The sequence below is a fragment of the Erpetoichthys calabaricus genome, chromosome 13 (assembly GCF_900747795.2).
Source record: "Erpetoichthys calabaricus chromosome 13, fErpCal1.3, whole genome shotgun sequence".
Classification (NCBI taxonomy): Eukaryota; Metazoa; Chordata; class Cladistia; order Polypteriformes; family Polypteridae; genus Erpetoichthys; species Erpetoichthys calabaricus.
Window position 1 is genome coordinate 74920954 of NC_041406.2, and position 25936 is coordinate 74946889.

At 38.1% G+C, this 25936-nt stretch overlaps 1 protein-coding gene across 2 annotated transcripts in view; it reads right to left on the bottom strand.

The window, feature by feature from the left end:
* LOC114645142 (uncharacterized) overlaps positions 1-25936 on the bottom strand; it is a 58877-nt gene that overhangs the window by 23309 nt on the left and 9632 nt on the right. For both annotated transcript variants that reach the window (XM_028793041.1, XM_028793039.1), the window contains exons 2-3: positions 24590-24675; positions 13274-13324 (exon numbers count right to left, since the gene is read on the bottom strand). In XM_028793041.1, coding sequence (XP_028648874.1) covers positions 13274-13324; positions 24590-24675 — 137 coding nt within the window. The remainder of the gene's footprint in view (positions 1-13273; positions 13325-24589; positions 24676-25936) is intronic.

The window sequence follows — 25936 nt, forward strand, 5'->3', positions numbered from 1 at the left end:
TAATTTTTTAACATTGTGTAAAATAACTTTATAAAGTAACATAAAAGGTTTAAATACTGGTTATCCTTTTACACTAAAATATTACTAAAGAGATACAAAAAAAGTAAAATGCATATGTTCTTTTTCTTTAAGGAGATTAAATATTACTGAAGAAAGAAGAAAAAAAAAAAAAACTAAAACAGCCAAATGGGGCTATGCATACAAACTTAAAAGGTTTAAATAAAACAGAAATATACACTTTTATTTTTACTTGCTTAACTTGTGGAGGGTGTATCCTGTAGCAAAGCCCTAACTTTTTTCGTGAAAGCCTGTTTCAGTCAATAAGTCTTAAAAACAGGTGTAAAGATATTGACAATAAGCTACGCAAACCCACCAAGACATGGAATCGTTTAAATCAAGTATCATTACATCTTCCTTTCTTAAAGAGAAGTAAGGCAGTACTTATAAGCTTATATATATATATATATATATAATAATATAGACATATATACATCCATCCATCCATTTTCCAACCCGCTGAATCTGAACACAGGGTCACGGGGGTCTGCTGGAGCCAATCCCAGCCAGCACAAGGCAGGGAACCAATCCTGGGCAGGGTGCCAACCCACCGCAGGACATACACATATATATATATATATATGTATCTCTAAATCCCCGCGAAGTACTGCTTTTAAATTTTTATTAAGAAAAGAAAACCTTTTAAAATTGACGGGAAAATATACCAATAACAGTTTGTTAAGGATCTGTTTTTTTGTGAAGCTGCATTCACTCGAGTGATCACTTCGAGCTGACTTGCTGGCTAACCATAAGCGTTACCTGGTAGGTAACCACCCATACAATCAGATTGTGAATCAGACTACGAATGCCGTGAATGTATTTACCCCGATCTACATGCTGTCAAATAAACGAACCACACGCCGTGGCGCAATTTTAGGGGCTTCGCCTCTAGCGCTGACGTCCGAGGTTCGATTCCCGTATTGGAGTGAAGTGAGTGGGTGGTTACCTACCAGGTAACGCTTATGGTTGGCCAGCAAGTCAGGTAACATCAGCCACGGTGCCTTTAGTTGTGAGAAGCAGATCATAGAATGGATGAAAATAGTTTACTGTCAAATAATGCAAAGAGTACGCGACACCGGTTTCCCCCTTATTCTTGGCTCATCAGGCGTACACACTCACTGCACTCGCTTACGGTAATCGAACGTCGGACGTCAGCGCTAGAGGGGCTTCGCAGCGGTGAAGTATTGCTTTTAAATTTTAATTAAGAAGAAAAGAAAACCTTTTTAAATTAAGTCTTAAAAAGAGGTGTAAAGATATTGACAATAAGCTACGTAAACCCACCAAGACATGCAATCATTTAAATCAAGGCGCAAGTTGAAAAACACCATCCCATAATATTAGTTAACGATTAACACATTTCTATATGTATTGTAAGCATACAATACAACTGATAATATGTTGCACTTATTTATCTGGTGTACTGACATTTTTGCGCGTTTAACGGCTGAAATCTAACGTGGTGTGTGCCCTTCAGAATGAAAAGAGTTTGCATTTACCTTTTTAATAAAAGGCGAGCTTTTAAGCCTGAGAAATCACCCCGTAAATGCACACGTTTAATTGCACATGTGTTAATACGTATGCTTACACAGTATTAAAGGACACTCAACAAGTACACAGTATTAAAAGACAGTCAACAATTAACGTCATTTACCTTCGTTCCCACGTTTGACTTGTGCTGTAAATCTCTTCCTCGTTTTCAGTTCACGTGATTACGTAGGAGGCGTAATACGTGATGACGCGATACATGACTCTGCCTCCTCCATTAGAGTATATGGACAAAAAACAGGTTCTAGTTATGACCATTACGCTTAGAATTTTGAAATGAAACCTGCCTAACTTTTGTAAGTAAGCTGTAAGGAATGAGCCTGCCAAATTTCAGCCTTCTACCTAGTTGGAGAATTAGTGATGAGTGAGTCAGTCAGTCAGTCAGTCAGTGAGGGCTTTGCCTTTTATTAGTATAGATTTGGTGGTGTCTTGTTATTGCTGGGGTGGAGGGATATTTATATTTATATATGTTTCTATTTTTTGCATGTCTTGTTTTACTTAATACATATAACCCGTTTGAATTTTACATCCTGTTTGTGTGCTTATATTTTTCACCGTCGATTGTGGGGGAAAAGTTTAATTGGTAAGAAGTACGGCTTGATAGATTATTCCTCAGTAAATTATCCAGGCCACTGGTCTTGGAGTGTAGCTGCCGGCTGGGTAAAAGGGGTCGGCCGTTACAAGAGTACAAGGAGATAAGGTGTAAAGTGAAGAGAGAGGTGGCAAGGGATAAAGTTAACGCGTATGATGAGTTGTATGAGAGGTTGGACACTAAGGAGGGAGAAAAGGACTTGTACAGATTGCCTAGACAGAGGGATCGAGCTGAGAAAGATGGCGTTTCCGCACTTAAGTGCACAGGTGTAGGATCACCCATGTCCATAACTGATGTCGGGAGCTGCTAATCGCCGCACCTGTGCCACATCCCCATTATAAATAGGAGAACTGCGGAGGGGAGTGGAAAGAGAAAGATTGAAAAAGCGGAGGTTAGAAGAGGAAGAAAAGAAGGCATGAGGCGAAGAAGACGGTGCAAGAGCAAGCGAGCGAGAGCAGGCTCACTGTAATAACGACAGGCAGCTAGGAAGCAAGCCCTAACAGGGTGTTTGGCCGGCACTTGGGGGCGGATGGATTGGGTCACTCCTGCTGAGTTTTTCAGAGGAGCAGGACTGACCAGGATCGTGGACGGCTCGCCGCAAAAGGCAGTGGGAGTCGGTGACTTGGGAGGTTGAAGCCCCAGTGTGAGTGCCCTGGTTGCTGGGGAACCCAAGTCTTGGTCTGGAGGGAGCTCTATGGAGCCAGGGGTTGGAAAGCTACCAGGAGAAAGTCAGCAGCAGGTAGGGCGACTCGCCTGTTGCAGGGCCCAGATGGGAGAAGCAGGGGAGCCACCAGCTAAAAAAGATACCGGGTTTTTAAAGGACTGCTTTCAGCCTATTGATTTTAACCTTATTTAAAAGGAATATTTATTGGATTTTAACCTCCACATTTTCACCCTGTTTTTAATGGGCTGTATTGACGTTTTGAGCAATGCACTATTGTTTTGAACACCTTTTGGTTTTGACTGTTTTTAATAAAAGCACTGTTTGCACTTTGCACCTTCCCCTTGCTTCATTTGACGTCCTCACTGTCCAGCTCATCTGGTTACATTACTGACGGTATCAGGTTGAGAGGTTCCCTAACGAGAGATCGGAGCATGGAGCAGAACCCACATCATCACATGAAGGTCAGTAGGAACAAGACAGAATACATGTGTGTAAATGAGAGGGAGGTCAGTGGAATGGTGAGGATGCAGGTAGTAGAGTTGGTGAAGGTGGATGAGTTTAAATACTTGGGATCAACAGTACAGAGTAATGGAGATTGTGGGAGAGGTGAAAAAGAGAGTACAGGCAGGGTGGAATGGGTGGAGAAGAGTGTCAGGAGTAATTTGTGACAGACGGGTATCAGCAAGATTGAAAGCGAAGGTCTACAGGACGGTAGTGAAACCAGCTATGTTATATAGGTTGGAGACGGTGGCACTGACCAGAAAGTAGGAGACAGAGCTGGAGGTGGCAGAGTTAAAGATGCTAAGATTTGCACTGGGTGTGATGAGGATGGATAGGGTGAGTGGATGAGTACATTAGAGGGTCCGATCAAGTTGGAAGGTTCGGTGACAAAGTCAGAGAGGCGAGATTACGTTGGTTTGGACATGTGCAGAGGAGAGATGCTGGGAATATTGGGAGAAGGATGAATAAAGATAGAGCTGCCAGGCAAGAGGAAAAGAAGAAGGCCTAAGAGAAGGTTTGTAGATTTGGTGAGAGAGGACATGCAGGTAATGGGTGTAACAGAGCAAGATGCACAGGACAGAAAGATATAGAAATAGATGATCCACTGTGGCAACCTCTAAACACAGTAGCTGAAAGAAGACAAAGAAGATGGCCTTAAGTTACATTATTTTCTTATCTCAACAGGAAATTTAGTGGATACCAAGCTGTGGTTCATAATGAAGCCAACTAAGGTTTAGGAATTTACTGTAAATTGGGTGATAGAAACTGAGAACCTGTTTTGGATAATCAGATCCTGGAATCCTCACATTAACAACATGGACTGGAGTTCTAGCAGAAATAGCTGCCATTATACCCAGCCCCAGTCCTGAATTTAAAAAAGATGGTTGGATAACTTGGTGTTACTGGGGTCAGCATGAATTCACCTGTAAAATCTATGTAATGGTTGTAATATTTTTATCTTTTTACTTGCCGAAAGGCTAGGACATTTATTAAGTGGTTTACTAGTACTGCCTCAAATATCCTGGAGAATGGGTTCAAGCCAAATCAAGCCAGCAAGAGCCCTCCATATTTGTATGATTTTTCCCTGGGTATATCAGTTTTCCTTCTGGATCTCAAAGATGTATACGCTATGTAGATTTTCACTTTAATTTGACTCAGTGTTGGCTAAATGTTGCTTAATATATAGAGTAAATAGGTTTTTATTAATTAAAAGTTAAGAACAGCAGACAAAGTAATCTTTGAAGCTGTAGACCTGCTGTATTACGTTTAGAGAAGACTAGTCATGGATATTTAATACTTCTTCTGACTTAAAATTCTTTTCATCAAAATAAGAGGTAAAGTAAGAATTTACTGTATATTCTTTACATATCCCAGATGATTGTCGAAAATTAGTGTGTTATTCATTTGAGTAAATACACTTCTAACAGAAAACCTAAAATGACCAGTCTTCATACTGTATGAATGAATAAACGCCATGCAATTTTTTCCAATTTTTTAAAATGCTGACATTTACAGACATTTTCATATTTGAAAATCTTCAAATCATATTTAAAAAATTTAACTACAACAACAATATTCTATAATTACTACCCTCTGTACAGAGGCAACTCTAGGGACTGTGGCTGCCCTAAGCAAAAACATGCTTTAGACCTTTCAACTCACCCTCCTTCAAGTGCTAAAAATGGTAAAAGTTAATAAACAAAATACCTTTAATTTTGTGTCAAACATACTATATAAATAAAACAACACAATAAATACATTTGTTTAGAGAACAGAAAAACAACAATAGTAAATTTAAAAAATCTAAATAGGTAAAAAACTAAAAATTTACAAAATAAATGTAAGTTGCACATGAAAATAAAATACAAATTGTACATCATAACATTGTAACAGCACTGACATGTTACATCTGCCAGAGACACATCACCCAAGTTTGAGCAGGCATTACATCACCAGTGGTAGGGGCACCTAGATAAATGACAAGCCTACAAAGCTGCATGCTTTTCCAACTAGTACGGCAAAAGGCGAGCAGACATTTTAAGCAAAGTGAGCCACCACAAACAGCCATGTAAAGAGCACAGAATCCATCCATTGTGGCGATCTGAGCTGATGCTTCAATGTTTATAAAAATAAATAAAAAATGCATGTAATAGAATAAAAAAAGTTATTAAAATGTGTGGCACTGCAATGGATTTCAATAATGTACCTAAAGCGAGAAAGAAAACAAATATGGTACTTAGGTTACTATCTTTAAGTAAGACATTTTCTTTTAGTTTTTGGTGCATAAAAATATGAACTTCCGTTATAACACCTCAGCACTCTGCAAATAGATATGGTTAGTGCCATCCTGCAACAATAAGGTAGACACTTCATTGAAAGAGCAGTTAAGCCTCAATGCTGGATGCCTTCAACACTGGGAGGTATTTAACTTTAACTTCTGGATTAACATAGTTTGGAATTTTAGCATTCAGAACTATGGAATCACTGATTATAAGTACTTTGCTGTTCTCAGAGTTGAAAGACATGCGGCTGGGTGCTGAGTATTGGTTAAAGGTCCAAACTGCAGACCTGTGTAGCGAAGGACTAAACTTCTCACAGCCCTGTCTCACTGTTACCCTCTTACTTGTGGCTGAATTGGTGCTGCTGATTTTGGCTGCTTACTGGCTAGAGTAGCATCTGGAGAGACACAAGCCAAATCTGACTCAATCCAATGATCGGTTTGCTTAATTACCGACAGATTCCTAACACAGTCCTCCAAAATACATTGTGGCGGACGGCCGGCTGCTCAACCCGGCCAGGACACCCAAAGAAGTGAAGGATTGGAGAAGGCAGCTACTGTGGGACACTGCCTCCCCCAAGATGCCAGATGGCAAGTTCCCTGCAGCATAGCAGTGCCCCAGATTTCCGCAGTGCACTATGGGATTTGGAGTTCGGCTTCTCAGCCCTGCTGGATACTGTGGGTGCTACCAGAGGACTGGCAACTCTAAATTGTAGCTGTATGTATGAGTTTGTACAATACAATGCATTATCAGGGTTGGTTCCTCTCTTTCATGAGAGGTGCCCAAACTCTTGTTCCCTGCAACTCAAATTTGAAATAAGTTAGGTCTTGATGCTATAAAACTTTGGCCATGAAATAGCTGATGAATTTAGGATGAGGCTATACTACAGTTGGCATTGACTAATCTGCTGAATATTTTAATCTTGAACTTTTCTTCTCAATATCAATACTTAGAACACAAATTTTATGAATGGTATGAAGTAGAACAGGAACTACCACATTACTGTAACACATTCACTCCTTAAAACATTACAAAATGAGATACCAATCTTCAGTCTGAAAGCATTAGCATTAGAATGCATTGAGCAGATTCTTCAGAAACCATGTACCCCTGTATTTTTGGTGTTCCTTCCTTTATGAAAAATATGAGGTAAAATTATTAAATTATTGACACATTTTGAAAGAAATCAAAAATGTTTATCTATGGGATACAACTTATAAAGTACAACAATGTTATGACCCAAATATGTGCTGTTTAATTACTAACAGTTCATCAATAATTTTGATCAAGTTAATAAATGTGACTAACAGCACGATTACTGTAACTAGATATTTGATTCGTTTGAAACAATGTACAGTAATAGTCATCTTTCAAGAAGTTTATTAATTCTGTAGCATTGCCACATAGTGCATTCATTTTTTTCTTTCATTTTGTTTTGTCAATCTGATACTGTTTGAGATAAGGGTGTATTTTCTTGTCTGGTAAATACAGGACAATGTGGTGGCCCTTTCTCATGATTGCTCTCAGGCATTTATTTGAGGTACACTGGTTTTGGCACCACTGGAAGTCCTTTAAATCATTTGAGAAAAGAAGAAGAAGAAACAAACTACAAAAACTAATTTCAACAATACTCATATAAAGTAGTAGCTGGTGTATTGAGCGATAACTACTCCTCGCTGACAAACAGATAAGTGAACACCAGTGGGGAGGTTTATACTAAGTGAGGTGGCCATCATAGCAAGCAGCTTGAAAAGGATAATTTCTTGACAACAAATGGAAGTTCCCTAACAATAAACCTAGAGGTACTTTATCAGTTGTTGTTGCAATCATACTCATTTGCTTTGTCAGTTTGTACACATCAATTCCAATCTCTGCTGTTTGTTTTTGTTGCAACTAACTTAGTTTTAGGATTATATGTCATTTTTGTGATGATTGGGTATTAGTTTGTTGAAGGATTATTGTCAGTATGTTACATTATATGTTTCTTAAGTCATAATTCATTACAATTGTTCAGACTTTTATCAGTTAATTTGTTTTCTTGCTGAGTATAACCAAGGAGATTCTTATTAAGGCGTGAGAGAGTAAAAGATGAAATATGGTGAATTAACTTGCTTTCTTTTCGAACTTTTACCTTATCTTAATTAGATGAGTGAAGTGCAGCAGATCACCCTTCGTAGGTGGCATTCATTTACCTAAGCTGAAGAGAAATCATCAAACTCACACAAACTTGGGGAAACTTGCACAAACTCCACTCAGGGTCTGACCTAATTTTACATTTAGTCATTTAGTGACAGCTGTTGAAAGAGACATTCATCACATGCATTGTGTGCAATCAAGTGACAGGAACTAAACAGGCGCTATATGTATACATCAAGTTTTAACCAGGTTAATGTCCAGTAAGTACAGTACAGATGTTTTTACATAGATGGAGTGGTAATACAGAGTTACATTCCTGCATCATATCACTATAAGAGTTAGTTTCACTGTTGTCTTGGTCATGGACTTTTCCCTGGCTTGTATTTATTATCTGTTTTTCAATTACTGTATTGCTAAACCTGAATTATTATTTTCATGTTTTTGTTATTTTTGTTTGTTTCATTTGTTATTTTGTAAATATGTACTGTCACTTTAAAAGTTTTTTCATTTCATGTACGGTACCACAATAGGAAGTGCTACCCTGACATTGCCACTCCTGAGGCCTCCCTTTATTTATTTAAGTCCAAGAGAAGAGGATCTCAGGTAGTGGTGAATTACATTTTTGAGTGTGTTTGTGTGCACTGTATTATTATTTCTTTCAGTGTTTATTTTTTTTATATTATTTTTTATTTTATTTGAAGAAAATAACATTGCATGCAATCAAGTCAGACTTATACAACAAATGACTTCATATTCAAACTAGAAAAAAAATAATAAGAAAAAAAGCACCAGAATGTGAAAAAAAAGCAGGAAGAAGCAGAGACAAAACCTAACAAAACAGAATTCAACCCCCACCTAAGAAAAAGAGAGGAGAGACAAAAGCACAGGCAATTTCAATCAATGTGTCCTTTTTCACTTTTAGCCCATCTTGGAGTACACTAATTGTTTGACTTTTTTCCATACTTATAGCAAAGTTGTGTTGATAAAGATCTTTATATTTACTTGTGTTCATTGACACCTAGATATTTAAACTGTTCTGATAAAATAACCAGATAGATGTCCAGTCTAGTATGAAGTGCTAGAGAGTTCACTGAGGAAAGCACACTTTTATTCAAATTGATTTTGAGTCCAAATGTTTTGAAATTCTGACTACTGGTAAATGTGTTTGTAAATCTGATATACTATATACAGTACCAATTCATCAGTATATAGTGAAATTTCCTGTTGAAGTCCTCTGATAATCCCCTTTACCAAAAATCCATTTCTAAAGTGAATGGCTAATGGGTCAATGGCAATTACAAAAAGCAAGAGTGATAGAAGACACCTTTATTGAGTATCACATTCTAGCTTGAAGTAATTTGAGATCAGGTTGTTAATACAGACTGAGGCTTCTGGACTGGTATAAAGTAATTTTATCCATGCATGTATATTTGTGCTGAAACCAAATTTGTGCAATGTGGTGAATAGGTAATCCCATTCAACTCTGTCAAAGGGTTTTTTTGCGTCCAAAGATAATAAGATCTCTGGTGTGTTGGATTTGATAGGTGAGTATAGTACATTAAACACAAGCCGAAAGTCTGAAGCTTAATGTCTCCCTTTAATAAATCTGGTTTGGTATTGTGACATTATAGAAGAAAGCACTTTCTCAGTCCTTCTAAGTAAAACTTAGCAGAGTATCTTAATTAATGAAATAATTAAATCTTAAATTTTCACTCATTATTCAAAAGTGAAATTGGAAAATAATACACATTGTAATAAGTTCTTATTTTTCTTTGGAAAGACAGTGATTAATCCTTGGTGAAAAGTTTGAGGTAGAAATTTGTTGTCTTTAGCTTCTATAAACATTGCTAATAAAACTGGAGCTAACTTAGTTGAATATTTTTTATAAAATTCCACTGGGTAGCTATCAGGGCCAGCTGCTGTTCCACTTTCGAGTTAGTTTACAGCATCAAGTAGTTCTGAAAGTATCAAAGTTTTGTCCATTTCCTCGACACTAAGAGTATCTAGCTGTGCTGTTTGTATTGCATCAAAAAACTCAATACATTGTGTCTCATCTTCTTTAAACTGAGTAGAATATAAGGACTTATAGTACTCTCTAAATGTGTGGGTTATAATTTTATGATCAATGATTTTACCTCTGTTTGCATTGGTAATTTTTGGTATTGCATTGCAAATTTCCTGCTCGTGGATTTGTTGAGTTTATTAACCTTCTCTCTGTGTTCACAGTATTGATGTCACGATTTAAAGATGAGCTGTTCCATTTCTTTTGTGTCAAGAGGTTAAATTCTGATTGCAAAACCTGTCTTTGCCTGTAAAGTGCCTCACTTGGAGATCTGGCATATTCTTCATCTGTTCTGGAGGTGTCTCTGATTAACTGTAACTTCTTCTTGGTATCTAGTTTATTTTTATGGGAAAGATATGAAATAATCTGTCCTCTTAAAAATGCCTTCACATTTTCCTAAAGTATTCATGCAGAAACCTCTGATGATGCATTTGTCTCTAAAAAACAATCAATTTGTTTGGAGATGAACCCTGTAAAATCCACATCTGCTAACAACAGGGGGTTTAGACGCCACGTACAAAATGAGTGTGTAGGGCATATTCATTTAAGCTCCAAGATCAGTGGGTCATAATCATAGGTAATGATAGTGTTATGGTACTTATAAGATTTGACAGTGGGCAATAAATTATTGATAAAGAAATAATCAGTTCTTGAGTAACTGTGATGCACTGGTGAGAAGAAGGAATATTCTCTTGAGTTTGGATTTAAGGATCTCCATGGATCTGATAAGTTTTGATCCATTACAAACTGTATGATTGTTTTTGCTGTTTTAGATATTATTGTCACTGTAGCAGATGATCTATCCAGGTCAGGATTTAAAACATAATGAAGGTTCTGGCCTGGTTTGTGGCTATGTTTGAAGGCCTCAAAACTTTTCATTGTGTGTGAGACTCAATTTCATAACACTTAAACCTATATTAGCATTCAGTTAAGTTTAGACCTGACAATCAGAGTAAACTGCATCTTTGAAATGTATGATAGAGGTAGAGTCTACAGAGTAATCTGTAAAAATCCACATAGACTAGGGGAAAACAAAAAGACAAAAATTTCACACAGATAATAATGGGGCTAGGATTTGAACCCAGGAGTTTGGAAGTGTGAGGCAACAGCAGGTCAAGTAAGTCAGCCCAGATTCCCCTGTGCCCAGTTACAAATTCCAGCAATTTCTGGGGAATTTCCAATTGTTCCTAAGCCAGTCGAGATGTATAATCCCTCCAGCTTGTCCTAGGTGTGCTGCAGGGTCTCCATCCACTGGGACATCCCCAGAGCAGCTCCAGAGGGAAACATTAGGGGGACACTCTTCTGACATGCCTAAACCACTTCAGCTAGCTCCTCTCCTAAATTGCTGAGCTTCTCACCATATCATGGATTGTCAGCCCAGCGAAAAAAATAATTTCTGCTGCTTGTACTCACAATCTCATTCATTACCCATAGCTCATAACGATAGGTGAGGGTAGGAATAGGAACATGGAAAATGGACAAAGCTCTTCACAAGAACAGGTCTGGCAGACCCAAAACCACAACAGAATCAGAAGACAAGTTTCCAAGAGTAAACAGGTATCCTACAGGACAGTGGTCAAACTAAGAAATGTAACTTTCAGTTCTGAACAGACTTGAACTGGAGGTTTAAGAGGTGAAATGGCAGCAAGAATGCCATTGCTGTAACTTCAAAATAAGAATTGAGGCTTGTCTGGGCCTGCAACCTTTACCAGTCTCAATAAGATATTAAAGCACAGAACAAATAAATAATTGGAGTTATGGACAGATTGTTCTCTGAGGCACCTGTCATGCAAGCTATTGACTTGCAAAATCTTGTCTTATATTTTTTTAGCTATGTTAGAAAGAAGGATGTTAAACCTGACTAATAATAAGCCAAATGGTCCATGATGCTTTTAATTTAATAATATAAAAAATATTTGTGTCAGAGGTGCTCAGGTTTGGTCTTGATGGCTGCAGGTTTTTCTTCTACCTCAGTTTCTTAATTAGATTCAATTATTGCTGAGGAAATATTTATGTTCTTTTGTTTAGACCCCAGATCCTTAATTTCATTTTTAGTATGAAGCAGCTGAATTCATTGTTTTTAATTGTTCTTCTTTTCTTAATCTGCTACCATTTAACAATGAAATGCAAATGACCAGCAATTCATCCAACTTGGTCCCATGCAGCATCTTTTTTAATAAAGACAATCAATGAGCAAAAAGTGAAGAATTGTGAATTACTAATCTGCTCCAGACCACAGATTGTTTTATTTATATCTTTAGAAAGCAAAAAAACCTACAATAAAAGAATGAGCTGATGAAGCAGAATGAAAACATTCAAATGACATAAATTAAATAAGCTCTGTTATCAGCAAAGATTTATTTCTACTTAAGTAAATGAAACAAGAACCTTCAGCCATTGGGGTATTTCACAACTGAACCTGAGCATCCTTGCTCTTTATGATTGGTTATGACAACCTATACTAGGGCCTCAAGCAATATGTCACCTTCAAATTCTCCCACATTGGCCTAAACTGCACAGTTTTTGAAAACATGTAAAACAATCTGGCAAGATCTAAGTAATGTACTATTGTGCTTTGGTCAGATTATTCATAATGGTAGTCTGTATGTATAAAAGTTGTTTATATTGTTAAGTGGCAGAACTTTTCAAAAGAAGAAACATTCTGGTGTAACCCTAGGTCATTCACAAATATTTCAAAACCAATACCAATAATATGAAAAAGGCAAATCAGACTTTGTAATCTTAAGTCACGGATCATTATATCAAAATGCAAATTTTTTCTAAATGTTTTTCACTCAAATCTTGGCCAAGCAGTACGGTTTAGAGCTGCTGGGTTTTATAAATTCCTGATTTCCAAAATAGTCATCATTACCCAATGATGATGTCACTTTTAGTTTTAATCATGCACATAAAAATAAGTCAAATACAGTACAATGTAATAACAGCTAAGATCAATTAACTGTCATCTAAACACAAGAATATAGCAATCCCTACAATACCATTCCACCTTTCTTGAAAGGTATTACTTCGAAATCCTGGTTGACCTTAAGCAGTATTGGAAATAAAAGAATAGAGTCCCATGGGGATGAAATCATAACCCCAAACCTCTTAAAATTGATAAAGACCATATATGAATGAAAAGACAACAGGAACTCTGTTACACAATATTATCCTATGACTTTCTCTGAAGTGTTTTAAAAGGTGTTTTTGTGCGAGATGTAAAACAGAAACCACAAAGGAGGCCATGTTACAGTGAATTATTACCTTATTAGATGTTTGGAAATTCTATAAAATATTAAGAACTGGAAATACATTCATCTTGTGGACCATTTCACTCTCTAGTGTAATATCCAATTCATTTGTAGTTCCTTGCTTCTCTTACAATGTAATTTTAAATGATGCTGAATGAACACATCTAAATAGAATGCAATACTTACATCACTTCTTTTGAAGACTCATTAGAACTTCTATTTATGGACCGCATAAAGCTGCAAAGGCAAAGATGAAAGAACTTTATAAAGAAATGTGTTCAACATTGAGAAAAGTTATTTCAATTATAAAATCAAATTCAATTATAAATAACAAAGCATGACTGTAATTTGGGAATTTGAACAAACTCATAATTAGTTAATGGGAAAAAAAGCTTAGAAGGCTCAATTGTCATCAGACCCAAAAACTTCCAAATGGCAAAAAGGAAGCTTATTATATGTCAGATGTGCCAACCAATTAAGTGCTTTTACATACTGTTTTGCATATTGCATTGTTTTGCTTTTTTTTTTTTTTTAATTTTATTGATTGTATTGTAATCATTCCATACAAATAGATCAATTTTTACAAAAAATAGGATTGAAAACAAATCATCCCCCACCCCTGAGAAAGAGAGCATGGCCAACGGAGTAAAACTTAAAGCTAGTAAAAATAAATAAATTGATGAGTTTAATAAGCGGATAAAGATAAATGGAGAAGAAAAAGAAATGGGAAGAGAATCTACTTCCTCAGTGCTTTAAGAGCTTATTCTAAAATATTATTGATTAAATCCTGACAGGTTTTGAAAAAGTTCTGCACAGATCCTCTAAGTGAGAATTTGATTTTTTCCAATTTCAAATAATATAAAACATCAGTTACCCACTGACTTAAAAGAGGAGAGTTAGGATTCTTCCAGTTTAGCAAGACAAGTCTGCGTGCCAATAGTGTAGTGAAGGCAATCACAGTTTGTTTGTCCTTCTCCACTTTAAGCCCTTCTGGAAGAACACCATACACGGCTGTTAGTGGATTAGGAGGGATAGTGACACCAAGGCTGTCTGAAACGCACTTGACTCAAGTGTTTGACTTTGCAGGTGAATATATTACATTAAACAGGCATCGAAGACTGTATAAATCCAGTTTGATCTTGTGATATTACCAAAGGCAGCACTTTCTCAATCCTTCTAGATAGAACTTTGGAGAGTATCTTAACATCATTATTCAGAAGTGAAATTGGTCTGTATGATGCACATTGTAATAAGACCTTATTTTGTTTAGGAAAGACGGTGATTAATGCTTGGCGAAAAGTCTGAGGTAGAATTTGATTGTCTCTAGCTTCTGTAAATGTTGCTAATAAGAGGGGAGCTAGCTGAGTGGAGAATTTCTTATAAAATTCGACAGGGTAGCCATCAGGGCCTGTTGCTTTCCCACTCTGGAGTGACTTTATAGCATCAAGTAATTCTGATAGCACCAGAAGTTTATCCAATTCCTCTGCACTAAGATTATCTATTTGTGGTATCTGTAATGCATCCAGAAATGCATTAGATTGTGTGTTCAGTTTCTTTGGTTGTTAAGAGGTTGTGCTCTGAATGCAGAGCCTGCCTTTTCCTATGAAGAGCCTCACTTGGACACCTGGCATGTTCTTGATCTGTTCTAGTAATTTTGCTGGTTAGCTTTGATACCTTCTTGGTTTCTAATTTATTTCTGTGGGAAAGACATGAAATAGTCTGTCCTCTTAAGAAGGTCTTTAGAGTTTCCCAGAATATTCCTGCAGAGACCTCTGAGGATGTATTTGTCTCTAGAAAGAAATTGATTTGTTTTGATATAAATTCTGTACAGTTCTCGTCTGCTAATAGAAGCGGGTTAAGACGCTATCTGCAAGATGAGTATGTAGGGTATAATGATTTTAGCTCCAAGATCAGAGGGGCATGGTCAGAAGTAACAATAGCGTCGTACTTGCAAGATTTAATCGTCAGCAAGAAATTATTATCTATAAAGAAATAATCAATTCTTGAGTAGCAATGATGCACTGGTGAGTAGAAGAATATGTTTTTGAGTTTGGGTTTAGAAACCTCCAGGGGTCTGATAAGTTCTGGTCAGTTAAAAACTGTGTAATTATCTTTGCAGTGTTAGATGTCATCCCCCCTGTGACAGGAGTCCTATCTAAGAGTGGATTTAAAACACAAATAAAGTCCCCAGCCATTATAATTTTATGAGTGTTCACATTGGGAATGGATGCAAATACATTTTGCATGAATTCCCTATCATCGACATTGGGTACATAAACATTTATCAAAATCACTTTACAGTTAAATAAATTGCCCATGACAATCACATATCTGCCTTCAGGATCAGATATTACATCTGATGCTACAAATGAGACTGTTCTATGTATGAGAATTCCCACACCTCTAGTTTTCTTTGTGAAACTGGAATGGAACGTTTGGCCAGTCCAGTCTTTGCAGCCGGAACTGATCCTTGCTTAGTAAGTGGGTCTCCTGTAAAAATACTATTTTAGCGTTTAGACCTGTTAGGCGAGAGAATACTTTCTTTCTCTTTAATTCCAGCTCACAAAGTTAACTGTCCCATCATGGAAACATTGATTATGAATTTTTGATGTCATTTTGTAGTCTTGACTGGAAGCGAGACAGCTTTAACCTTAATTTCCAATTTTCCCATGAGTTATTGCCATGCAGCCTATTGTTACATTGGTAATTATAATTATAAGGATTAAAAGGATAGATTAGATATAGCTTGCTCTCTCCCCCCCCCCCCCCCCCCCATTTTGCCTCCCCATGTGAGGCTGGACCCCACTTCACAAAGTCCCAGTCCTCTGACATACCTAGAGACAGAGCACGTCCAAAAAAAAAAAGCCCCCCAGCAGCGGCGTTTGAGGATTAAAATGTAGGGATATCTATTGCCGATAAAGTCTAAATACTAAAAGCATAAAATATAATCTTCAACAGCCTTGAAATATTAAGATAGTAAACTCAAGGAATGGTGTTAAAAAGTGGCCCTGGATAAGCATAGTAAACTCTAATGCAATAATAACAATAAACCAAGGGTATGATGTTAAACAGTCTCCTTAAGAATAGTTAAAAAAAAAAAAAAAAACTTTAATTTCTTCCACACATATGAGTCTAATTGTAATTAAAACTTAAACAAAAAGTGGCTGAGAAGAGAAAAGGATGTATAATTATGGTACCAGTATCATTGCAAGAGGATCAGACAGCAGGTAATATCTTCTTGCCATGCCATGACAGGATGCGACTCACTATCGTATTTCAAAAAAGTGTCGGGATCAGCTTTCTTAACTCCTTTTCTGTTTTCTCCGTGGTGGAGAAGATGTAATATTTGTCTTGAATATCCACTTTCAGTTTGGCAGGATACATGAGACTGTATCTGATATCAGCTTTCCGTAATCGCTGTTTAATGTTGTAAAAAGCGTCTCGTTTAGCAGCTGTTGGGGGTGAGAAATCAGGAAAAATATGAATGTGGTTATTTTCAAATATAATCTCGTTTCTGTCTGAGAAGTGCCATTACATTAAGTTTAAATTGTAATCTCTCGAAGCGAACAATTAGAGTCCTAGGTTTAGAGGTATTTGATCCATGTATGTGATAAGCTGCCGGTATCTCGGTATCTGATTTAAAGTCCTCTCCAAATATTTTTGAGAATAGTTCAGCTACGAGTTTCACTGGGTTTGGACTTTCATGATTCTCAGGTAGACCTTTGATTCTAATATTATTCCTTCTGCATTCATCTTCCAGAGCCGCAAGTCTGTCTCCGAGTTTTTTGCATTTGGAATTCGCAGCTGTAGGTTTTCCATCAGCGGTAGATGTCAAATGTTCAGCTGTTTCAATTCGAGTTGTGAATGACTGCTTAACGTCTTCCAGCTGATCGGCAAGTGCTCTCAGTTTGGATGCATTTTCCTGAATGTGTTCCTCAATTTTTCCCAGCATACCTTTAAAAGCTGCATCAAAGCGATTATATATACGTTTTTCCAAGTCGTTATTATCCTGCTGCAGTTCCTGCATCTCCAGCCGTTGCTTCTCGCTTTCTTTTTTTATATTTTTCTGAATGTCTTTCTTGAGCTCATTTATGGCCGTGGCCATTGTTGCGATCATTACCTTCAGTTCAGACAAATCATTTCGGCTTTCTTGCTCCGCGGGAGAAGTGGCAATCCCCGTTACAGCCGATGCTTCCGGCTCACGAGGAGTAGATGAACGCGCGGACTGCAAGGCCATTTCCAGTTTCAAGTGATCTTCTGGAAACGGCGAGCTATCATGACCTGCATCACTTGCACCTTCGCTCCCATTTTCGCTCTCGACTGGAGATGATGCAGTGGAGCGGGGTCCTGGGAAGTCTATGCTTCGCCTGCCTGTTCCAGGTCAGTCTCTGAAAGGCCATACCTTGCACTTGGACTTGATGCCTGTCTAGACTTGGATGTAGCTTTAGGTTTCTTTTCCGTTTCTTTCTGACCCCCTTTCTTGTTACTCTATACTGTAGTAGAAACTCCTAGGGTTGGGTAAATATATATAGGATACCTCGGGATAATAAGAAATAAGAGAAAAAATAAAGCCGCTGCTAACGGAGCTCTGCTTCCAACGTCCATCTCCCGTAACGGACGAGACCAACTCCGTTTTGTTGTTAGGCATTTGACCTGTGTTTTCTTTTCAGAATCCAAGACATTTACAGTATTATGATGTCATATAAATATGATATTGTGGACATGGTCACTTAAGTTGGTATGTAATGTCTTTGCAACTATTTCCCTTTACAGAAGAAAACTGGACAACATGGGAAGATCTTAGCTCTTTTGAGAATGCCAGCTACTGTTATTTTTACTGAAAAATTTCTTTACATGTCCTTTTGCACATTGGCACACTGTTTCTGTCAGGGATTTTTTGTTTGTATGTTTCGTATTTACACTAACCAGAAAAGGTGAAGTGGATAAAAAAACTCTAGTTGGCTGAATCATAGGTCTTCCTTTTTTTCTTCCAGGAGAAATAAATTAAAGAGCCATCTCACATGACACCCAAGGCAAAGACCTAGGAGCTATACCCATAGTTGCATAAAGGCTTTATCATTCTTTATAGGCTTTTTTTCCTTAATTAATTTCTCCTTCATGTTTTGGTTTTGAATGACTCGCTTGTTTCAAAAATACAGTGAGATGATAGATGCTTTAATACAGGGTGTTTTTTGGAACCTGCTTGTTGTGGAGGATGTATCTGCAAGGGTGTAAGTAGAAAAAATGGTGGAACAGAAGAAAGGAATGATGGCATTTCTTATTTAGTCTCCAACTTTACAGAAAGAATACCCTTTATATGTTTCCCGTTAACGCAATTGTATGTTAATTAAGGTATCCGGATGCCCCAGGCCACTGCTCACAACAGAATTCTTTCCTACATCTGTATCATGATGTAACGGGTAGTGTAGGGTTAGACATCTACTAAGTTGGGTATTTGCTTGGGAAGGGCTTTTTCTAAGACAAAGACAAAGACAAAGATTTGGATTGGATAAAGAAAAAGCCAACTAAGAACAGAAAGAGAAAATCAGATTTACACTGGGATGTACAGCTGTTCATCACCTGGCTGTGAAGCTAAGAACAGGTTAAGAATGCCTGGTATGGTCTGTAGTTTAATAAATAATTCCAAAGCACAGCATTAAGAGGTCTACAAGAAGAAAGACAGAATTGACAAACAGCATAAAGCATCTTGTGCAGAGTGTCAGATAGAAGCAGAGGTGTTTCATAGAAGATAGATCGGACCGGATCCCACCTCCAGAGAAGAGTACAGACAACTCAAGTGCTAGCAAGGAAATGGAAAGTTGGAGGAAGCCACTCTTTGAGACACAAAAGGTAAATCCGTATGCTGCTAGAATGAAAATGTTAGGTGAAGGTTAATTGATGCGGAAAAATAATAATAGTTTTTGAAACACTATGTTTTTGTTGTCAATCCTTTATCAGGTATAGTTATAACTAGTGGAGCTCTGCTGATTTGATACTTTATGTTCTCCCTTTATCCAAATCTACATATTTTAGATGTGTCTTGACTATATCTTGGCCTCCTTGACACTTTAGTTTAAGGTGAATAGAAATCTCCTGGGTATTACAGTTTGACTTATTATAGTTAGAATACTTTTGTAAGGAATTTTAACTAATCACTAAAAAATAACAGCCTTTGAATACTAGATGGGAGAAGAAAAAGTTGTTGGTGCAGAAAATTGAATGGAGCAGCTGTTACAAAACCAATCGTATATTCTGTCTATATGATCTCAATATCTAGTTGCTTTGATCATCTTTAGGAAACTTTTCATACAGAAAATACGTATGGAATGCCATATATGCCAAACTGAAATAAATAAAATGGCAATTATGAAATAAATAAACAAATGAAATTGTACAGTTAATAAAAATGAATCATATTAATTATGCATATTTTCACAATTTAATAAGTCAAGTGATTATTACAAAATACAATTGCATCATTTTATTTTGGTTCAGTAAAGTGCAACTTACATTTAAATACTGTTTTATTTGAAAATGGCCTTATTTTCAAAATCTTCTTTTATGTAGTATTGAGACTTTTCCAAACAGCACATTTCCAAACAGCTATTTTAATGCCAGCACTGTATTTCAAAATGTTTCTTTTCCTGTTGATTTTGTCACTTGTTAATCAAGGAAAAGACTATTAGGCTAAATCTGTCCCTACTGGATAATCCTTTGCTACTTATTACTTTTCACCAATTGTAGACAGTAGGCTGTCAAAGACGTTTACTGCTACTTGCCTTCTGATTGGCAAAACTTAAGGGGCACCTGGGAGTTAGGACAGTTAATTTTGCAGATGAAGTACAAAGAGAACATTTAACACATACTGTTCGGAGACAAATTGTCTAAATGCTTCAGACAGATAAGCACTCTTTAAAATGTTGATGATGAAGTTGTTAGTCTTGACCACTTTTATCACAAAATTGGTGCCCATAAAGAAATCACATAGACAGCTCGTGGCAATAGAAATTCCTGGAGACATGCTTCTAAATAACACTAGCCAACCCACGGCGTAGCATATGCCGCATAATTATGTATTGATGGGTGAACACTTCCTAAACAACACAGTTGTCCAAATGGGGTGGGTTTGAGGATACAACTGTGAGTGAATGAAAAGATAGACCTCTGGAGAGAGCAACATACAATTGTCCGTGACTGAAAGCGGGATCGTCTGTGACGATGGAGGCCACGCTGGTGAAAGTTACTTCGTCGGTAGGGATAAGTGTCAGTACTTGTTCATTAAGGTGTAGTGAGTCTTCGTTGTTGATGCTTAACTGCCTTCTGTGGTGCAGTGGTAGTGCTGCTGCTTTGCAGTAAGGAGACTGTGGAAGATTGTGGTTTCTCTTCCCGGTTCCTCCCTGTGTAGATAGCGCTTTGAATACTGAGAACACCGCTATATCAATGTAATGAAGTATCATTATTCTTATGTGTCCAGCCCTCTCTCTCTCGCGCGCACCTGTATGTGTGTGTGTCGCTCGCTCTCTCTCTCTCGTTCGCTCGCTCGCTGCATGTGTTCCTGCAGGCATACGCCGCATAATTATTTGTTGATGGCTGAACACTTCCGGAAAGACACAGTTGTCTAAAAGGGGTGGGTTTGAGTATACAACAGTAAGTGAATGAAAAGATGGAACTCTGGAGAGAGCAACATACAATTATTGTCCGTGACTGAAAGCGGGATCGTCTGTGACGATGGAGGCCACGCTGGTGAAAGTTACTTCGTCAGTAGGGATAAGTTTCAGTACTTGTTCATTAGTGTCAGTAGTTGTTGTTGATGCTTAACTGCCTTCTCTGCCTTTTGGTTTTGGCAGATACATGCATATCGTTTTGAAAGTTTGGCCCTGTGCCTTATTAATTGTCATCGTAAAGGCCAGTCTAACAGGAAATTGTCTTTGTGTAAAAGTAAAAGGCAAATTATCCGCAACAAACAAACTGTTTTACACGCTGAATACCAACCCGCGACGTAGCATACGCCGCATAATCACACCGCTTTTATAATGTTTTTTAAGCACAGGGACAAAATTGAACATTTGCAAAATCTGTAATTTAATAAAGCACCAAGAAAAGTAATATTGCAACAATGCATGCTACAAACCAACATACAATCATCGTTCAGTACGCACTGCCTGCTCGTGTGCCTGCCCCCAACTCCTCACCCGAGTCGCTGTCATCTGTGCACCTCTGAGCCACGTTTTCCTTTCATTGTTCTTTACGGTTCCGACTGCTTTTCTATATATAATCCACCAAGTCACCCAACCATGGTAGTAGCGGGGGGGGGGGGGGAGGGGGGGGGGGTTGGTGCATACACAGGGCAGGGACATAATCAGAGCGAGTGTATGACCCGCACTTACTTGGTATTCCTCGTTTGTGGGGAACAATTGCAAGCCCTGGTCCCCATTACGAATGGGGTTCTACGGCTTACTCACGCCTGTCGGCGCCGGATAGACACACGTTGATCCATTCAGTGTAGCGTGCGTGCAGTACTGGACATCCACGGGCATCACATACCTGTTAATGCTTAATCTCATGTGGCTGAAAGCCACTTGTCCCTCTAAGAAGTTGGACGCTGACCGCTTGGCAATGGCGTAACTATTTAGCAGTAGGGAGTCTCATTCGTTTTCGGAATTAACCAGACTAATCGCTCCACCAACTAAGTACGGCCATGCAACACCATGCACAGAATCAAGAAAGAGCTATCAATCTGTCAATCCTCTCCGTGTCCGGGCAGGGTGAGGTTTCCCGTGTTGAGTCAAATTAAGCAAAATTTGTGTGTGGTGAGTTGATGCGTCCGGGCACATGAGCAGGCACTGTGAATGGGTGGACATGTGCCGGGGAATAATGAGTATCTATATATCTTCTTAGATATAGACAGCGTCTGATAGTTGTGATGGTTTTACACTCCAGTACATTGCGGTGAACGCTGGTAACAGTCAGGCAGGCAGGCTTTCTCGTCCCATGCTCTTAGTGTTGGTGGGTGTGTCTCTCTATCGGTTCAAGTTGTTGGGTGGTGCTCTGTCGTTTGTATCCCATGGTCAGACGACTTGGTGGATTATATATGGAAATGCAGCCGAAACCGAAAAGAATAATGAAAAGTCAACGTGGCTCAGTGGTGCATGTGTACTGTAGCAGAGATGAAAGCGAGTTGGTGAGTTGTTGTGTCCGGGCACATGAGCAGGCACTGTGAATGCCTTGAGAGCGTGGGTAGACACTGGGCTGGGCTTTGTGAGTTGACTGACATGGCTATTTTTTGCGTATCCCATGGTTGTCTTCCGGCAGTGTGAATGCCTCGAGAGACAGGGCGTCCTTGTTTGGTGAGTTGTTGCAGTTTGTGAGTTAAACGCTGTGATGGTTTCACAAGTTTGGTGAGTTGTTGCAGTGTGTGAGTTAAAAGCTGCGATGGTTTTACATGCTGGTAACAGTCAGGCAGGCGAGCAGGCGTTCTCGTCCCATGGTCTTAGAGTTGGTGGGCGTGACTCTGGGAGTTGTCGGCGTATCCCATCATCTTAGAGTTGGTGGACTAAGAGTGGTTTATTTATCGTGCATATCCCATGTTTTACACGCTGCATACAGCGATTCATATCCGCGATAAACATGCCTCTTCTTAGATGGTCCTGCCGCGTCCACCCTCGTTCTCGAAGCATACACACCGCCTGGTCATGCACCCGCTTGCAAGAGCAACTCACAGAGACCCGCCCACCAACTCTAAGACCATGGCGTGTAAAACAGTTTGTGATGGTGGACGCGGTCGTGCGTCGTAACCGAAAAGAATAATGAAAAGTCAACGTGGCTCAGAGGTGCATGTGGACTGTAGCAGAGACAAACGCGAATGACGCCATGTTTTGTGAGTTGCTGCGTCCGAGTTGGTGGGCGTGGCTCTGCAAGTTGTCGTCGTATCCAATGGTCTTAGAGTTGGTGGGCGTGGGTCCGTCCTGCGTGCGCCATGGGTGTCTTACTCGCTGGCGGCTTAGTGAATTATATATATATAGATTCTGTGCAGACACGGTGGTGCTCAGTCAGCTTTAAATTCCCTACAATTTCTTTATCAACTTTAATATTTTAAAGAGCTCTTGTCTGTATGAGTATTCCCAACATATTGTCAGTTTGTCCTACAATAGCAACAGACTGCTCATCAGATTGATGGAGCTACAATACATGCTTTTGAGTGCCAGTAACCCATTAGACAGGATCAGGAAGCCCCTGCATTCTACAAACCTTGAGAACATTCCAGATGACACGTGGAGACTAAATAGTAGAGAGAGACAGAGAGAGAGAGACAGTAAGAAGGGTAATTAAAGATACCGGTGGCAGTATTACGTTAAGGAGCAGGCACAGCTTAAGACTAACAGTGTCTTGTCTTTGGTGTATGTTTATTGCTTTACGAGTCATTTCCATGGACTGTAACGATAGAAAATAACTAGGTCATTAAGTTTTTTAAAGTACAGTTTATTATCATTTGATAAATGTGACCACTGCTTGGTACACGTTACCATATGTTAAACACTCTCTATATAGTTTGTCTGAAAATTATTACAATTCTTACTGCCTTAGTGTTTTGCCAGTATGAATGGAAGTAGCACTTAAGATCTTTCGTAGCTTATCACCTACAATGTGACCTAAGTAATCGACTGTAAATGATAAACCAACAGATTTAGATTCAGTCCATTTGGCTTGATTGACATGTGATTAAATCATCATAAAAAGAGATATTTTGAAATATCGCTGGCATTAAAATGTCAATTTGGAAATGTAGCGTTTGGAAAAGTCTCACTGTTAAATGAAAACAGTCTTTAAAAATGAGGCCATTCTGAAATAAAACTTTTAATAATTAAATGTAAGGTAACTAAATTATTGAACCAAAAATAAAATAACAACATTGATCTTCATAATGACCCGGGTTCGCTTCCCGGGTCCTCCCTGCATGGAGTTTGCATGTTCTCCCCGTGTCTGCGTGGGTTTCCTCCGGGTACTCCGGTTTCCTCCCACAGTCCAAAAACATGCAGGTTAGGTGCATTGGCGATCCTAAATTGTCCCTGGTGTGTATGCTTGGTGTGTGTGTGTGTGTGCGCGCCCTGTGGTGGGCTGGCGCCCTGCCCGGGGTTTGTTTCCTGCCTTGTGCCCTGTGTTGTGACCCTATAGTTAGGATATAGCGGGTTGGATAATGGATGGATGGATGGATCTTCATAATTGATTACCTTTACTTAATTATGCATTTTTTCACAATTTAATGACAACTTTATGTGATTACTTCATAATTTTTTTTTTTAATTTATTTCATCTTGGCACAAACTGTATTCCATAGACGTGTCTAGTCAGTCATTAAATAGAAAATGTAATTACTGCTTTGCGAACTGGGATCAGCAAATTGCGCCGAAAGTTAAAATGTACAAGATCAGTTTCACTTTAGAGCATAGAGGGCAGGCTATACTAAAAACACAAGTGATGACGAGTAAAGCAATTTCTACTTACCATTGAGTCACCTGTTCAATACAAATTTTAAATTTTTCAATTTCTCCTTCATAAGAAATGCAGTCAACCCCGGCTCCATGATAATTCTAATAATAATAAAAAAAATGTCTGTTTTTATACAAAAAAACTTTGTACAATAAATGTACATCTTTAATTAAGACATACATATTATATAGTGCATTATATAGAAACCTTGTATGTCAATGTGAAACTTTTGAGGAAAACAGTCCTTTTAATTTTTGCCTAATTTATCTGAGCAGGAATGTCTGGTATTAATAGATTAGTGGAGCTAAGCTTATTTTGAAGCCCTAAATGCAATCCAATGAATAATAAATGGCGATGAACTCTAAGCCTAGACTTGGATGACATGGTGTTTGCCTGCTCTCCCGTGTCTGTGTTGGCCTCCCCTATGTACTTTGGTTACCACTCGCAGCTCAGAGACATACTGAGTTAATTGTTGATACTAAACTATCTTATGATAAGTATGTGAGAGTGAATGTACTGTTCAAAGTACTGGCACTTTATCTTGGGTTAATTTTTGTCTTGTAGCTCATGTTCCTAGGATAGTCTGCTGCCTTCAGTGTCCAAGCATTTGAATATAATGGTTTGGAACATAATAAATTATTGTTCATGATGGTTTATGTATGGTTTTCATAACTCATTGTATTCTCAGTCTGTTTCTGAAAGTTTAGTTTATGGTTATATGTGTACTGCTATTACTTGTTCCATTATAGTAAGTCACTATTTAGTTAATATAGCACCTTAAATCAGGCTTCATTACTAAGACCTCTGTAAAGAAACTAAAAGTAAAATACAAAATAACACAAGATAACAAATTACATTTCCATATTCCAAACACAAAATCAATAGGGAAATATGAGATTCCAGAAGAAGACTTCATATTCTGTGGTGTAAAACCAGTATACAAAATACAATAAACTGGATGGACATATCAATATATTTATGATACGAATTGGTAGCATGGTAGAGTATAGCAGGTGCAATAGAGTGAATTATAAAAATATTTACATGTACTACAGGAAAAAACATATCTAAAATACAACATGAAGAAAGGGCCAAGCATCAAATAAAATTAAAATGTTGTGCTGGATAAACAAATCCTCAGTAATAATAGGAGGAGAAGCCACCAAATTGGTTTTCATTTTAAAAAGATGCCATGCCTATAAGTACTACATCAATTACTTATGAAACATTTAACCTGAACAAATATTATTTCAAAGCCTCTATTTGATTAGAATGATGGACCTAGGGGAATACAGTATTACCTGTTATAGTGCCTACAAAATGTGTTTCACTTTCATAGTTACAGTCATATGAAAAAGTTTG